This window comes from Larus michahellis, chromosome 3, assembly GCF_964199755.1.
Source record: "Larus michahellis chromosome 3, bLarMic1.1, whole genome shotgun sequence".
Taxonomy (NCBI): Eukaryota; Metazoa; Chordata; class Aves; order Charadriiformes; family Laridae; genus Larus; species Larus michahellis.
Window position 1 is genome coordinate 43,091,763 of NC_133898.1, and position 14,059 is coordinate 43,105,821.

The 14,059-nt window shown below is 36.8% G+C and overlaps 1 protein-coding gene across 6 annotated transcripts in view; it reads right to left on the reverse strand.

Moving 5' to 3' along the window:
- SPAST (spastin) overlaps positions 1-14,059 on the reverse strand; it is a 36,702-nt gene that overhangs the window by 11,352 nt on the left and 11,291 nt on the right. For all 6 annotated transcript variants that reach the window (XM_074579935.1, XM_074579933.1, XM_074579934.1 and 3 more), the window contains 7 exons: positions 7,092-7,279; positions 5,908-6,041; positions 5,490-5,583; positions 2,880-2,954; positions 1,574-1,645; positions 971-1,046; positions 351-442 (listed from right to left, as the gene is read on the reverse strand). In XM_074579935.1, coding sequence (XP_074436036.1) covers positions 351-442; positions 971-1,046; positions 1,574-1,645; positions 2,880-2,954; positions 5,490-5,583; positions 5,908-6,041; positions 7,092-7,279 — 731 coding nt within the window. The remainder of the gene's footprint in view (positions 1-350; positions 443-970; positions 1,047-1,573; positions 1,646-2,879; positions 2,955-5,489; positions 5,584-5,907; positions 6,042-7,091; positions 7,280-14,059) is intronic.

Genomic DNA, 14,059 nt, shown 5'->3' on the forward strand with positions numbered 1-14,059 from the left:
GTGCCTCTCCTGCCCCATAGGAACATTTGTTCTCACAGCTCCTTTTATTATTGCCATTTGTTATTCCTTCTTCTCTGTTCACAGTCTTTCAACCCATTATTTCAGCTCATCCCCAAGATTACTACTTTTCACTCCAAACTGAATTTTGCATAATACTACAGTAAGCAGATGAAAAATCAACAGCAATGGAAAAAAGGCTGTTTGTCGACCAAGGTGCAGGGGGAGCGGGAAGAGACAGAGCTAAGGCCCAGCAGCCAACTCCTATTTGTGTTTCATCTGTAGCTTGTACTGGCACCCTCTACATTAGCCAATTCACCTAAATCAAACAATACCCAAGACTAAATACTTACACCATCAAATTCTATTAAAAATTCTGTTTTTAGACGCCTACTAGCATCATGTTCACCTTCTCGTCTTTCACACAAAAGGCTATCAACTTCATCTGAAAAGCAAAGAAATATATCTTAATTAAGCATACAACATTAAAGTCTTCATCTTTGTCTAAGTTCTTTTGCTAATACAGGGCTCCAGTAAGACAGATCAGATCTTTACTCCTTAGGAGACAGACAGATCTTAGTGAAGTTTAAAAGCTTGTATAACGTGTTGGCCTGTGAATATGTAACACCAAGCACAGAGGAGAGAAAAAAAAAATCCTGCTGATAATAAACTGCAACTCAGGACAAGCAAAAATCCCATTTCATCTTTGAAGTTTAATACACAAATGGACTTACTCTGCAAAGGTAGTACAGCATTCGTGTTTTTGAGGCATTTCTTCCCACTATTAACACCAATTAAATAACAGCAATCTAATATGCTCTATATGGAACTACAGGTTAACCAGCAGGTCATATCCGAGACACTTGGTCTACACTGCGGAACTACCCAAAGAAGTTTACCCAATGATTCCAATTTAATATTTAAGAAAAATATTTAAGAAAATACACAAAATCAACAACATTTAAGGTCTTACCAATAAAAATTATAGAAGGCTGAAGTTCTCTGGCTACTGCAAATAGAGCACGCACCAGTTTCTCCCCTTCACCCACCTAAAACAACAATAAACTGTTTTTGGAGGGGGTTTAGAAAGTACTTATTACAAGAGACCTAACATAAGGACCTACAGAAAATCTTGCTGATATCCAACCATACTCAGTCCATTCATACACACTCAGATTACCACTCGTTCAGTATTACATATGACAGTATTATTTATGTCTTAAAACACACATTACAACTTCACTTATGATAACAATTGAGTTGTCAAGAGATTCTGGTGCCTAAATTATCATAGTGAAAGGAGCTGGGACCCATTTTATTTACTTTTTAAAGAAGAAATATACAACCGCTCATCTATAAGACAGCCAGGGTCATCCCGATCTGCAAAAGCCTTTGACATTGAGTTATCACAAGCACAAACCAAAATTTTTTACTTCACATATACTTTTTTAAAAACTTTATGTTCGCTATAGGCTAACAGTTCACCAAGGATTCATCAGAAGCCTGTGGCCTTCTTAAGCCCCGATAACAGCATGTGTGTGTTTTCAGATCAACATAATTTATATCTGCTACTTACGTATTTTGAAGTTAGGCTCGCTGCACTTATATTAAAGAAAGTAGCATTTGATTCTGCAGCAACTGCTTTGGCCTAGAAAAGGGGGGAAAAAAAGTACTTTTGAAAACATCACATTGAAGATACCTCTCTGCTTCTGTAGCTAGCACTCCTGTCCTGACTGACGATTTTGAAAACCCCTATTCCTTCAAAAGGAACACCTTGTAGATGTTACAGAAAACTTCTGTACAGGTCACTTATAAATAAGAACGGGTGAGTGGTCTAACCACTAGAGAATTTTCAAAATTCCCTTGGACTTGTCTAATTACATCATCTCCATAGCCAATTACAACTTGCTCACTGAAGAACACAAGTCTCCAGCTCCTTCTGATGTATCCTAGTAGACATTTTAAACAGTTTTAACTAATTTAGGGTAGCAGCTGGATCAAATCACATTAAAAATTATGTTCTGTTTTTTTTCCCTCTGTACCCTATCTATACAAAATCTGTTTTCAGAGGAAATCTAGGGAAAAAAAATAAATCAGTTCAGCTGGAATGTTCACATGGAGTACCCTCTTCTTTAACAATTTCACCATATTCCCTGGTTATACAGTTTAATTTTAGTGATTAGCAATTATGTTCCAGTATGTAAAACATAACAGATTAGGCAAAGTGAGCTGCTCAGCATTCACACTCCCACGCTTCAGAGCTGATCCAGCCTCAGCATCAGCAAAGGGAGGGTGCAGCTGCAGCCACGCCATGTGATGCAGAATGATGTGCCCAGCTCAGCTGCATCAGGACATGCATGGCTCCCTGGCTGATGCACAGCCATTTCCCTCCAGTCCCCTGAACAGAGCACATCAGGCTGAGAAGACAAGCAGCAGCCAGACAGTTCCACAGCACTTACGCTCCTTGCATAGTAGTGTGGAAGTCGGACAACTCCCTTTCTTGCTACTCTGCTCCTTCCCCTTTTCCAAAATGCACTTCTAGTATATTTTAGTGCACAGCAGACCATTTGTGATTATCACTGCTCTACACAAACAACTAACCATGTTACTTTTACTCTCTCTGAAAATGAAACTCAGACTTGCTAGTTTAAGTTTCAAAATATTACTTGTGATATTGAAGAAAATTAAAGAGACCAATTTAGCAATTTCCTGCCCCTATAAAATCCACAGTTATGAACAACTTTGCATTCTTATATTAAATTGACACCACACTACCTATCCAAGAAGAATATACAGTTTATTACTCCAACACCCAAACTGAAAGACACACCTCATGGTTACATTTTACGCCCACCAACTCATGCATGAAATAATTTTCTCACCAACATTGTCTTCCCATTTCCTGGTGGGCCAAACAGCAATAATCCACGTGCAGGAGCTCTAAGTCCTGTAAATAACTGAAAAGTACATCATCGTAAGTTACCTTCAAAGAAAATGTTGATCTACCTCTGCAAGAAAATGGTTTAAGACTGAGGAATGGCTCACTGGCTAGCACTGGCAGCAACAGTAGCCGTGCTACAGCAGTATGGGTTTTAAGAGAACTACATTCTATTACTAACTTGACCTAATGCATGTCACTACTGTTTCCCACACAACAGTTAAATTCCATTATGATCGTTCTGTGCATAAAGGCACTGTGACATGAGTACAAAAGGCAGTAACACATTCCTCAAGGCAGACCAGCCTAACAAGTTTAAAGCATCAATTCCACTTAAAAAGGGGAGAAACACACATGTGTAGTAGGAGTTAGAGAATGTTCCTACTAATTCCATATGGAAGAACCACTTCATCTCTTTTTTTTATTTATTAAATGAAACTTGAGAAGACATAAGCTTTGACCAAAACTATTTAAAATATTACTTAACAACCACCTACTCTCTCTAGATGCTACTGATAATAATCTCCTCCCTCTCGCTTTGCATTGGATTCATCTTTCCTACACTACAAAATTGCACTCATCGTATGTAGCATCACAACAAGCAAATCTACAAATTCTCATAAAGTAGATCTCTTCTAATTAATCCTGCAGCCTGTTTTCCCCAGCACTTTGTCTTTACCACTTTCTTCAAGGGTTTCAGAGTTCTGTTTTTGGCCTCACATGCACTTCTCCATTCCAGCTTCCAATAATTCCAACAAACAAAAGGAATAACAGGGAGTGACTTATATATAACACCGTGTCCAAACACCCTTGTCAGCAGGCGCTCCTTCCCACAATATCCACGATAAAAACCGGCTCCACTACCAGTGTAGTGTTTTCAAGATGACTGACCACAGTTCAGCCACAACTGCCATTTATCACTGAGACACACTAGGCTTTTAAAGTTTTATTAACAGACTAATCATACTAAACATGGTCTGAACTAATTGCTACTGTTCTATTAGCATCTTACTGATGAAGTGTTTGCAGTCATGTCTCTAGCCAGTGTTTTCTATTCATTCACCTCAACTCTTGCTCTACTTCAAAAATACCATTAATTGGCATGTTTAAATAGGAATTTGAGTTCAAAACTTCATTAAGGTTAAAACTGAAGTAGTATTTGACTAAATATTGCCCTATAATTACCACATCTATCATGTTAATTTACAAGGAAGAAAACCAACCTCTTTTCCTCCAAGGAAAGTTTAAAAATCCACAGGATTTTCTGTCTTTTGGTATACCTCAACCTACACCAAGGTCAGGCCCACTGATAGCTACAGTAATGTGAAAAACACATAATTGAAAAATATCAGCTATTATTGGAAGAGAGCCGTAACTATTCCAAGCCTCACATCTCAAAGTCATTCCCACCCAGCTCATTGTATTACTGTTACTAAACAACAAACTTGACATACTAAAGCACTGTAATAACAAAGACAGTATAATGACATTTTCCTTCTGCATAAGAATACCAGACCATACATATTTGATGCCAAAGCTTTGTTTTCATCAGGCCTACTATTCCTGTGATGCTATGCCAGGTTTAGGGTTTCTTCCCCACAATGCTTCAAAACCAGAAACTGCATTAAAGGAAGACCACAGAACAACTCCAGTAACCCATCAATGTGACCAAATAAACCCACAAGCAAGCAAAAAAGAACAAACAGGAACCTTGCTTGAATAATCAACACCGCAATAAATCATTGCATGCAATTTCTACAAGAGTCCAGCTTTCGAAAAATGACCAATTTAATTTTATTTTAAAAAGCAGCTCAGAAATTTCCAGTAGTATATAGACCAGAACCTGAATATGGGCAGTCACAGTAGTTGAGGTACCACCTCATAAATAAATAAAATAAAAAATAAAATAAAACAAAACCCTAAAGGACCAATTTCCACTCAGCCCAGTGAAGAAGTAATCTGCCCTCAAATGTTATACACCTCAGTGTACTTGCCTGTTCGCTACTATACTTTTTTGTATCCTCTCCTGCTGTAAATAGACTATTCAGAATGTCTAACCAACATCCACAGAGAACATGACCACAATACCAATTTAATATTTTTCAAATCAGATAGCGTTATGACTTAATTTACCTATAAAAGTCTTATCTGTTTCACTCTTCCAGTTCTGAGCTTTGTCCTTTACATAGCCGTAGCTGTATGTCCAACCCTATATGGACATCTAGAACAGTCAGTGTCACAAATTTTCAGGATTTTTTTTGTCGTTGTTTGGGTTTTTAGGGGTTTGTGATTTACTGGGTTTCTTTTGGTTTTCGTTTTGCTTTACTGTTCAACCTATTGCCTCAGTCACTTTCTCCAACACTGACTAACCAGAAGACAAGGAATTTCATGGTAGTATGTTAACACAAAACCTCTTCATTCTCCTTTTCCAGGACAGCTATCGACAGCAGTCATAACCAGTAAAGACAGGATTCAAGAATCAGCACCTCACATGTAAAGCACAATACATTTCTTTGATTCTGCCACAGAGTAACACCAAAACCCCGTTGCTTACCTCAGGTCTAAGCGAAGGAAGGATAACAATTTCTTGCAAAGCTTGTTTAGCCAGCTCCTGCCCTGCGATATCATCAAATTTGACAGCTGGACCACTGACAAAGAAATGGAATACTAATTAGTCTAACAATGAGATACTCTTTTTCAGCTGCAGCTGACTAATTTAATGCATTTGACTATTTATACAGAACCCTTTTGAGGAAATCTACAACTTACATTGATAAGCCTTTGAGAAAATAAGCATTTCTGTTTTGATTTTTCATTGTTTTGCCAAAGTAACAACAGAAAAATTCACCAAAACAACCCACAGAAAACCACAACAAACTAGAAGTACTGATTTTCATTCCAAGGGGACAAGACCGCACTGAGAGAAAAAATGGTTTTCTGCATTGAAAAAGCCTACTTTTCTTCAGACTTACCTATCAACAATTTCATTCAGGATAAGATTAGCAAGATTACTGTCCACATTTCTAAATATCTTCAAGTCTTTCTTTTTTCGAGGAGCAGTGGTAGGAGTAGAAGGTTTATTTGTTCTGCTATTTTTAGGAGCAGCCTGGAGAGGGGGGAGGAAAAAGAAAATAAACAAAAACCCCAACTTGATACTTTTAAAGCAGACTGTTAAGAAAATTACTTGTACCTTTCATTTGCTCCAGTAAAACGTAATACGTTAAGGAATACCAGATTCCTGATGCTGTATTTTCCTACAATTCATATTATCATATTCAGCCACAAGTAGAACATCTCAGGATACGCTGGTGAGGGTTTTTTTGGTTTGGTTTTGGGGTTTTTTGGTTGTTTTTTTCAGGTTTGGTTGTTGTTGTTGTTTGTTTGTTTTTTGAAGATAATTCATTATATTTAACTATGATATTTTCCCTCAGCATACACTAGAAACAGAGCATCACAAACTGTTTCGGATTTCCATAGCTATAAGCAAGAATTTCTACCACTGTCATACTTTGATAACAGGACACTTAAAAGCCTTCGTATTATAGCAGCTATAATGCTTAACCACACTTCTGTTCTGTCCACTCTGCTATTTATTCTACTTTACTGTGAGAGTAGCAGTGCGGGAGATAAGGGTGGAAGGGAAAGAGATGGGTCAAAAGAAACGCAGCATTTTTCTGTCTTATTAGTATAGGACTTACTTTTGTATTTAAGTCACAATCTAACTGTAATTTGCTTTTCAACGTGGTTGCAACACAATCTGTGCATGCGTGCTTTGGAAGAGAAGGAACTTATAGGGGGAAAAAAATCTGTAGTTCTGGAGTAATAGGGGGTTTTCCTCCATCTTTTACATACTGGGACTAATATTTATTTTTCTCCTAGATAAGCTTCCCCCAGTTTCCCATGAAATTTTCGAAACAAGTATTATAATTTATTACTGTGATTACAATCAAAATCCATTTGCCCAAGCAGCCACCCAATACCCCCTGATTTCTAAAATCCACTCTGCATCCCAGCTCAAGACGCTTGGCCAAAAAATTAGGGGTTCGGGGTTTTTTTTGCTACTACAATACTGCAATAAAGGCAGTAAATCCAAAGTTTGTTCTGGAATGTACATTGATTTTCCAAGTGTATATTGCTATATTTATCCTCACCATACCTTGTGAGTTGAAGCTGCAGGATTAGGTGCTGGTCTAGACACAGAAGATGATGATATCCCACTGTAGCTAGGAGTTCTATGGTGACCTGAAAGGCCTGTGGATCCAGTTTTTGCAACAGTTTTTGAACGAGGAAGGGAATTGCTTGTGTGCGTTAAGGGATCCTTCTTTTTTGGAACCGCTCCACTTTCTATAAAGAAAACCAGTGATGAGAACATTTTCAGCAGTTATACTTTTACCATCAATTCTAACTTGAAGATAGCATGGCTGGCACATATAATACAGTATTACAGCAGAATAATACAAGTTTTTAAAGAGGTTTACTTTTAAGGGGATATTAACTTCATCTGTTTCCTAAAGTTAAGTTTTGAATTTTTAGGAGCTCTCAAAACTAACACTAGCTAACCATCTTAGAAAAGCTGGAGATGGCTAAATCCTGTAACAAGGGAAGAACATCATCTATTCCTTAAGACAGAAGATGACAGAACACAAGCCAGAAGATTTTCCTTCCCCAGAACTCCTAAAAATCATCATTATAGTAATCCCCAAATTTCAAGCCATTAGATTCAGAGCGTTCATTCCTTAACTGATGTTAGCAAGCTGGTTACTTTGGATGCTAGCTAACACTATCTAGCACCCTCCATACAGAATCTTCACCAAGGCACTTCAATTTGGGAAAATTAAGAGTTCTACCTGCAAGCAGCTATCAGGTGCTTTTCCTTACAAGTTTGTTTCACTTCAGGAATCTCAAGGAGTAAAGAAATTTTGAATGGACACACCTCTGAAGCAGCTTACTTTCCTACACTTATAATTATGTCTTAAAATATCGTATCACTGAATTTAAACACCACCACACATTCCATTCATACTTGCTCTAATTGACCTCCATGATGGAGCAGGAAGGTCTCAAATCTGGTGACAGATATAACTTAACATATTTACCACAGGTGATTAAACTACAAAAGGCCATTTTTGTCCAGAGTAAGTGAAATAGCACTTGATTTCTACATTCTCCGTATGGGATACATGATAAAATAAGGTTCCTTGGCACCGAAATGGCAAGTTTAAACCACCGAAACAGAGACTAAGAGGTAAGAACGTCCTAAAGCAAGCATGCAGGTTGGTCAGGCTGGTTAACGATTAGAGCACAGCATCAGATTGGATTTTCTTTTTGTGGTGAGAATACGGTACTGTAAGCTGTCTAGTACAGTACTGTTTTCTACAAAGAAAACTGTAAATACTGTCTTATTTTATATCCTTTTAAAAGGATGAAGGAGATTTTCGATTAGATAAGAGAAATACAGCATCAGAGGTAAGGAAGTTCAAGATGGATTTCAGCTAAAACTTCACTAAAATTTTTGAAATCTTCAACTCAGTTTGTCTTGTTAGTCTTAAGCGATGGGCCAAAAAACTCTGATTTTTAAGAAAGTTAATGTCTCTATGTAGAATTTTTAATATTGCCGTTCAGTGAAAAATCCTTTAAGTAGAAAGCCTCATAATTTTGAATGCTGTGTTTAAAAAATTCAACTAAGGATACTTCAGCAAAACAGTATCATGGAAAGATTAGTTAATCACTACCATGTTCTCAGCCTCTTTAAACATAAAAGCCTATTACACATCATTACAGAGCCTGCTGTTGTCCAGGTGTAACAAGCTTCTAAAGCCTTTTTCAGTCACAAATCTACCCCTTTTTAGAGTCAAAGAAACTCTGCAGGGGCCATCATAAACAATGTAGATGTATCAATATGCAAAAATCAAGGAAACAAAGACTATAATTAACTACATTTACCTGCAAGACATTTCTTGTTAAAAAACAAGCAAACTGAAAAAAAACCAAAACAAAAACAACAACAAAAGAAGCCCCAACCCAAAACTGGCTACTGACTAAATCACAGACCGATCCAGAGCTGGTTAAATTTACTTAGTCATTCCTGCACAGGAATTTCCAAGTCAAAAACTCTTCATAATTAAGCATACTTAGTAACTTTCAAATTCAAAAAGCAGCATTAAAAAAACCTAGCTACTCAGCACTTTGATACAATTTAATCAAACGGTGGCACTCAGTTTTGTTGTTTGATTTTTGTTTGGTTGGTTTGGTTTTTTTCTTCATCCTCATTTGCACTGCTGGCTTAAAGTCAACATGGGAAGACTTCAAAAAACTAAAGTAGTTTTTCTGCATCTCATTCACCCTAACATGTTGCTCAATTATCACACTTTCCCATCTATTGAGAGTGATAGACACACATTGCAATTTTGAGCATCATAAAATTGCACAGGTAAGGAATATTTCGGAAAGCTGGAAATATGGGAGTGGAAGGAAATAGTAATTTGTAGTTAAACCTTTCTCTATTTACTCTAGCTGTACCTCCAGGAATCAAGGCCACTAAGTTTACCCATGTTCTGTGGTCAGTCCTGATGGGTAGCACAGAAAGAAACACTGATGAACTACTCTTGAACGTAGTTGTTCAGTATCAACTCCAGAGGGAAACTTCATTTTATGTACAAATTTTCATTTAAGTAAATAAAAATGTGATCAAACTTTTCAGAATTACAGTTTATCTGAAGTTCACCTAAGACATGAAGTGTTTAAGACCACATGTACTCACTTGTCAGGCTGATAGTCCCTCCTGTTTCATTGTGTAAAATACATATTTTGCTGTAACAAATGCAAAACCCCCAAAACATATTTCTTACCTATTTGTATCTGTCACCTGCTGAAAGACTGAAAATATGATGCAAGTGGTCTTAAAACCTTTGTAATATCTCCAGCAGCCTTTTGCCAAATGTTTCACCATTCCGCATAAAACAGTAAGGAAGTGCCTAAAATATGTTCTAATCACAAAGAGAGACCGTGGCATTTTTTCAAGTGTATTTGAAACACTGAACAATTCAATTTTCTACTTCATAAATACTTATAGGACAGTAACAGGGGCTCAACCGTTTTGATTTTACTCTCTAATTCTTGACTGGACAGAATAATTTACTTTAAAGCTCCAAGCTAACACCACTAGATCATATAGAAATAATAACTCTCTGGTCCTGAAAGCATCCCTGCAATTTTAAACTGACATACAAATATATACACAACAAACAAAGAGAAAAATTTTGTCTGAGGTTTTCTATTAGTTAAATTGTGATAAGCTGCAGACACAGGTGCCCAATTTCAGACTCCCTTACAGAGAGGAATGTTAAATTGCATTTATTATATGTAGCTGTTTTTAAAAATAAAGTGAAGTAAGGATATTTTTGAACAACTTTAAGAGAAGCCTGATCATACTACACACCTGGAAACACAGAAACAATCTGGGAAGCATGCAGCTCTAGCTTATTTATCTAATAAAGATAAAAGTATGCTTTGTATTTCTAAAAAGCAAACCAATTATATTTTCTTTTGTGCATCTAAAACAGGTTAAGGCATATGTTAGTAAACAACTTCCTGCTGTTTTATAATTTCTCAAGCATCAAAAAAAAGTACAAATTAAAATAAGCAGCAGCAGTTGCAGTATTGCAGAACAGTTTCCAGACTTTAGTTGTGAAACCTTAAAAATCGTCAGGGAATACTCCTCCGAAGATCCTTATCCTATTGATAACTGATATAAAGTGACTATGAGAAGTCATTATATGTGGTCTGTGGACCCTAGGTTGGGGGCGGGGGGGAAATCACTAGTCTAGAATTGTCTGTAACTTTGTATATGTAAAAAAAAAAAAGTCTTTAAACTGCTTAGCTATACATTTTCTGCAAATATTACATAGAAAAATACATGTAGCAATAGCAAGACTGATCACAATTCAGGATCAGCACTCAGGGTAGGCCCCAAAATAGTAATTCCTTCAGAGCTTATATTCAGATTTTTGAAATAGGTAGATTCAAGTAATAAAAGCTACCTAGCAGAAAGCTTCAGCAACTAACAAGGACAAGTTCCACGTTTCAAATGGCAGCACAGCTACACAGATGAGTTGTTCTCCTCTATGAATTGACAGAGCCATGTCAAAGATCTACTGTTACCAAATTACAGTGTTAAAAATTATCTTATTGCTACTTGTTCTTCTACTTAGGAAACTCCTTAAAAGCGTCATTATTAAGAGTAGAATTTTTGCAACTTGAAAAACATTGCCAATATATGCCCGCTATTAAAAACATGCCAGCAAATCCTTCCAAGTGAAAAATGAGACAAAATACTAGCTCCTTGCACGGTGCTAATGTTGTGATAAGAGGGAGAAATTTAATGCTTTCTCTGATCGTGTATCATGCTGAGATTTACATGTTAACTGTAAAATGGCACAATGAAATTAACGTAATACTATCAGTATTGTATGCCTAGTGAATAAGTTAATAAAACTCATAAATGCTGCCTTTGGCAAGACAGGCATAATCTCGTTCCCAAGCTAGTTTAAAAACAAAAAACAACAACCCACAATGCAAAGAAAAACATGCGTGTCTGAGGAAAAAATATAATACAGCTAAATTGTTTCACATCTAATTTAAAACTGCTATGATAACAAGAGTGATGACATTAAACAATAAATATGTATTTTAAAATAAACTTTTGGGTCAAGGCTACTTGTTATTACTCTTAAGTTACTGCATAGCCTTCTGCAACTGAAGGGCAGGCGATACTGCTGTAATGAGGTCTTATAAAATCTTATTATAAATCTATCAGATAAACTTTCAAGAAAAATCTCCAGCTATTCAGGTAAGGTAGGAAATGATGAAATGAGGAAGACAGGAATAGGTAGTCATTTGTACTTTACAATCAAGTAAATTGGTCTGAAAGGCTGACGCAAACAGTATCTTCAAAGAAGGAAGAATCTCAAATCAGTAACATTTTGGAAATATAAAAAGTGTGCAGTATAGCTGTGAGAATACAGTATCAGACAGAATTAAGCAGCAAAAACATCTGTAAAGACTTTGGCCTTTGAAGGCAAATGAAAGAAAGCAAAGCACTTTTTGACCAAAGAATGAGCAAAAAGGCACTTTCTTGATGTTAAAACTATGAATGACCATGTTTCACAATTCATAAAATCCTGGACTTTTAAAAAGCCCAGCCTGATTACACAAAAGCACAAGTAATACCTTATGAAGACAGAAAAACGAAGCTTATACCAGACCCCTGCGGCTCAGAACCTCTGCACTACCACTATTTTCTCAGAAACAGTAGTCCTCTTAAGTAGCCTGCAAGCTGATTTTGTACAGTTTTCCAAAAATTTGTCATCTACTTTGCAGTTTTAAATGACTGCAGCTGTCTGTGTGAAAATGCCATCTTTATTACGACATGTATAAGTCACGTACTTTTAAGAAAAAAGTGTAGCGCCAGCATGTTCTTACAAACAAGACTCCCCCCCTCCACGCTCCAAAAAAATGGAGACGGAGAATGAGAGAGAGTGAGCATAGGCACCAGCCAATTAAGAAACTCAGACATTAATTAATAGGATGACTTTCCTGGTACTACCAGGGACCCCATAGCTGCAGAAGTTGTTCAGTACTTTGGGTAAACTCTAACTTCCATGAGTTATAAGTGTGAAGTTTACCTATGACAATGTAAACGCAAATAGATATGCAACAAGCCTCCTGAAGTCTTTTTCAAAGTAATTCAGAAGATGCCTGGTACCTAACACTTTTTTAATGACGTGATCCTTAGTCCTTCTGTCTCTTCTCAGACCCCACTGAGCCTGGTAAATGAAAGTTTCTCCATTAGCCCACATTCCTTTCCAGAAAGTCAGAAGACGCTTTCTCAGAAAAAAAGCATCCCCAAAAGACCATCGCCCTTTGCAGTTGTTCTGCTACCCTTTCCTACACAGTTTTGCAGAAGTGGTTCTGTCGTCCATCTTCTGTAAGTCAGCAGGAATATCATTCCAAATGGGTAAACTGACTAATACCAATTTCCACAAGTTTACCAACAATTACCACCTGGTGCTACAGGAACTTCTGTAAATAAAAACATCTGCCACAGAACTGGCAAAACGTTTCATTTCCAGCAGGTGACAATGGCTATTCTATGCTTTCTTAGTAAGAGATTTAATCAAATTTACAGTTTTAGGAGTGAAAGGTCAGTCTAACTTTCTCCTGCTGCATCCAATTCTGAGATACATTCAGAAAAAGGTACAAAAACATATAAAGGAAAGAGTTTAAAGAAAAAGCTGTTCATATTGAATCAGATGGAGCATGTTATCAATTTTTGTGTGTACATGCATGTATTTGTTCATTTAATCTCCAGCCAACCAGGTAAAAAGGCAAGAGTTGTACTGGATCATTTACGGTAAAGAGTTCTCAAGCTCAATCTACATAGGAATTTATACTGAAGAGCCATTTTAACTACATTTTTTTGACAAATGCAGTTCACAAAAAATACCACACATACACTACTCTAAAGGTACCTAACATGACATACTTCCATTACTTTAATTTCTCATGCATTAGAAAGAATAAAACCAAACTAGAACTAGAAATGGAGCTAGGAAAAACAAAAACAAACACAAAGCATGTGTTTATACTAACTTTCAAATTTAGTTACTTTAAAAACTGAATACTGCTCTTGACTCAGTAGACAAGCTTTACGAATTCCACTGCTTGTTAGCTCTCTATTTTATTTAACTTCACCGTAGTCTACTATACGAATTATCAGTTGAGATCGCAGTTGTGACAACAGCTTACTGCTGGCTTAAAACATTCCCTGAAGAAAATTCACAAATCTCACAGTAACTTTACTCCCTGCGTACAGACAAACAAGTTTACTTGTGGTATTTTAGTATCCCTGGTGCAGTCTTCTGGGAAAGGATAAAAACAACCTTCTTTGACAAAAAACCAAGAGCTGTTCCCCCTCCCCCCAACTCCGTTTTAATCATCTATCACTTTCTCGGAGCAAAACCCCTTAAAATTTAAAGCAGCTGAATGCACATGCACATTCACTCTCACAATATCATAAAGGAAGAGCTACTTAAGTGAGCACAATATATAATCTACATATCCTAC